At 52.6% G+C, this 3,678-nt stretch overlaps 1 protein-coding gene across 1 annotated transcript; it reads right to left on the reverse strand.

Moving 5' to 3' along the window:
- Window positions 1-984: 984 nt before the first annotated feature.
- Window positions 985-3,457, reverse strand: LOC120616679 (butyrophilin subfamily 1 member A1-like). The gene is made up of 2 exons (XM_039880338.1): window positions 3,449-3,457; window positions 985-1,740 (listed from the first exon to the last, which is right to left on the reverse strand). The coding sequence occupies exons 1-2, from the start codon at window positions 3,455-3,457 to the stop codon at window positions 985-987; spliced, it is 765 nt and encodes a 254-aa protein (XP_039736272.1).
- Between the last annotated feature and the right edge of the window lie 221 nt (window positions 3,458-3,678).

Consider the following 3,678-nt stretch of genomic DNA (forward strand, 5'->3'; position numbering starts at 1 on the left):
TCCCAGCACTCAGGGAACCAGCCACATGGTCCTCTGAGCAGTAAGCTCCTGGCTCCTCCCAGCTTCCTTCTGTCTCCAGACACAGAGCGGCAGTGGCTTATGCAGCACCAGCTCTGCCTCCCTCAGTGTTCTAGCTCTGTCCTCTGAGCTCTTCAAATTCTAGTTAATTCTGGTCTGTTCTCTCTGCTAAACTGCCCATATGGTCCCACCTGGACCCTGACCAATGCTAGGGGCCTGCCTGGCAGCCTTGGGGTCTTTGGCTTGGACTCCACATGACCCTATGCTAACCTGTCACAGAGAAGGAGGAAGGACGAGGGACCCAAGGTAGACCAGATGTCCGGACACCTATGAGGATGGGGAGAGGAGGAGGAAGGTTGGCATTTTTTGAGCAACTACTACAGGTCCCTCACTGGGGCCATTATTTTACATGTGTGTCCAAGCACATTACCCAGGATCATTCAGTGGTTTATAATGATATGGAGTCTCCGTCGGCTCTGGCTGCATAAAAAATACCACAGACAGGGCAGCTCATAAAACAGACATTTATTCTTCCCAGTCCTGGAGGCTGGAAGTCCGGGCTCCAGGTGCAGGCAGGGCTGGTTCTCCTGAGGCCTCACTCCTGGGTGTGTGGATGGTCGTCTCCTCACTGTGTCTGCACATAGTCATTCCTCTGTATGTCTGTGTCCTAATCTCTTCTCATAAGGCTATCAGTCATATGGGATGAAGATCCACCTTGGAGGCTTCATTTCACCTTAACCACCTCTTTAAAGGCTCCATCTCCAAATATAGCCCCATCTGAGGTCCTAGGAGCTGTGCTCCAACTATGAGTTATTGGGCGAGGGGGAGAGGGAGGGGGACACAATTCAGTCCATAATATAGTGTTCTCATTTTGCAGAGGAGAAAAAGGAAGACAAGGTGAGATAATTCACAAAGTGGCAGACCTGTGCGTGGTCTAGCTGGATTTTAGGAGACAGAATGAGTCTCCTACAAAGGTGGGCTGGACTGGGGCAAAGAGAACATGGGCCCCATGGGAGGAATGTCCCTGTCCCTCTCCTGCCCCTGGCCCTGGGGAGGGTCCAAGGCCTCTGGGGGCTGCTGTCCTGAACAGATGGTCAGGGGCTGAGGGTCAAGTGTCCAGAGGCAGAAGAATGGCCGCAGAGGGGCTGAGAAAGGGAGCCCAGTGAACACGTAGACTAGGGATCCATCGACTACGTGGTGAAAGGAGAGCCTGCCGGCGGCACAGTCTAGGAGAAGGCCCACCCGGCACAGTGGCTCTGGAGGATGGAGGCGGACCCTTGGGAAGGCCAGGGCCCAGAGTGCATTCTTGTACAACTCCAGGGCCCAGAGCCCATGCTGGGGGGATTTGGGGACTCTTCCCTTCCGAACCAGGCTCTCCAGACACACGCCCAGAGTCCAGGCCTTCCTGTGCCCCACCTGTACCTCCCAGTAATACCGCGCCGAGGAGAGCCACTCCCGGCCCAGCACACAGGGGTCCCGGTCGAATCGGCCGGGGTTGTCGGGCAGCTCCTGCGCGAAGGGCAGGCGCCTCACACTCTTCCCGTCCTCAGACAGGGCGAGTTTGGGGCTCGCCGAGTCAGGGTCCAGGGATGGGTTCACTGCGGGAAGAGGGGAGGGGCAGGGTTGGGGGTTTGGCTCCCACCCATGCTCCTTCACAGAGGGTATTCTAGGGTTTCTCTCATGTCTCCAGGGAAAGTGGAGGCACAGCTGCCCTGGGAATTCCTTTCACGGCCCGCTTTCTTCCCAGGACACTTGGGGGTGGGGTGACTTCTAGAGGACTAAGAGATACTGCTGGTGCATTTCAAGTTCTGCTTATCACCCAGTGAACCACCTCACAGTGTGTGTGTGTGTGTGTGTGTGTGTGTGTGTGTGTGTGTGTGACAGAGAGAGACAAACAGAGAGAGAGAAAGAGAAACAAAGACTGAGGGAGACAGAGGGACAGAGCTGACAGGAGGACACGGGGCCACAAGGGAGGACACAGGAGGACATGAGATGGCACCACATATGCATTTGGGCAGGTGCTGTTTTGCAGTCGTGGTGTCAACCACTGAGGAACTCTGTCTGAAAGTCTCGGAGAGGGAACTTAACAGCCCAAAGCCAAGACAAACACCTTCCCAAACAGCTACCTTCTCTCCTACCCTATTCTCTGCCCTCTGTCCCTTTCGAAGCTCCCAGGCCCGCAGCATGAGACCTCGTGGGGGTGTGGGGGCCGGCGGGGGGAGGTCCTGTCTACAATCGGCTCCCTATTGAGAGGAGGATGATATTTGGGGACCAACAGGGTGCCTACCTGTCCTGGAAGTCATCTATTTAACAAAGGAAATGAAGAGACAGCAGTAGAGCCAGAGCTGCTTGTCCTTTCTGGAGCCCACATGCTGTGTCTCCACTGGGTGTGTCAGACACTCATGCTTCCTGAACTGCGTCCTCAAGGATCCACTCGCTTGACTTCCAAACCCCAGCTTTCCAACAATGGCTCCTTACCTCCTTCCTGGAGTGGAAATGTGCTCTCTGGCTTTCTAGCAGACTGTTTTCTCCCCAAATTCTATGTGCTGCTTTTTGTATTTCCCTTTCTTCCCAACCCTTTTTCTGGAGAGTCTGAGCTGTGGGCATAGAGCTCACCCATGTTCCATCTCCAGTAGTTCAAACACCTATCCTGGCTCCTTCTATTCTGAACTCTCTCATCGTTAAAAAAGATTATTCACATTAGAAAAAAGAAATACTTTCGGACTTTCAAAAGAAGTTGCAAAACAGCATAAAGGCTATCCATATGACAACATCTTGCACAACCACAGTAAAACATCTAAGCAGAAAATAAACTTTGATACAAAACTATTCAATAACTATGACACAATCTCCAGAACTTATTCACAGTGTGCGGACTGTCCCAGTCACACCCTTCTCTAGCTTGTTAGTGTTTTTATTGCTGAATAGCTTCTGTTGCTAGTCTGTGCTCAGCGCTGGATGAACAGCAGGACTGTGCTTGGTCTTTAACAATTATGAATGGGGTTGCTGACAACATTCTTGTCCTGGTGTCCCTGTGGATGCCATTCATTTCTCACTGTCTACTTCCAGGAATGGAATTACTGGGGTTTGGGGTGACTGAATGCCCCATTTCGTAGCTAACTGCCACACCATCCCCAGTACAGCTGTGCCTTTGTGGGTTCCCAGTGGCATCCCTGTCGATCCAGCATCAATGAGGAGCTGACTTCCTCGTCACAAGCTCTCAGGCATCCTACGTCCGTTGCATTGTCCCTCCACCATCTATATTCTTCTTCCTCATGGACCACTATCAGCCTTTTTAGCAAGTGTTCTCAACGGTGTCCTTTATGAGACCTGAAAGCTGGAGGAGGCTCTGCTGGATCTGGCAGAGCCACAAATGGTCAGAGCCTCCTCCAGCTTTCAGGTCTCATAAGGGACACCGCACAGCCCAGACCTGCACCATCCCGCCCACAGCCCACTACCTCCTGCAAAACTATCCCCTCTGCTCGTATCCTCTGCCTCTGCAGCCTTCGTCTCTCTCCACATCAATCGTTCCTTTTAGGCAACAAATATTCCACCTTCAACGGAAATCCAACCCAACCCATCCCAACCTTGCCTTGATTCTGCACTTGCCAATTTTAAGCTCGACCTAACAGACGATGATTTTGAAACTTCCTACCCAGT

Source organism: Pteropus medius, unplaced genomic scaffold (assembly GCF_902729225.1).
Source record: "Pteropus medius unplaced genomic scaffold, Ma_sr-lr_union100, whole genome shotgun sequence".
NCBI lineage: Eukaryota > Metazoa > Chordata > Mammalia > Chiroptera > Pteropodidae > Pteropus > Pteropus medius.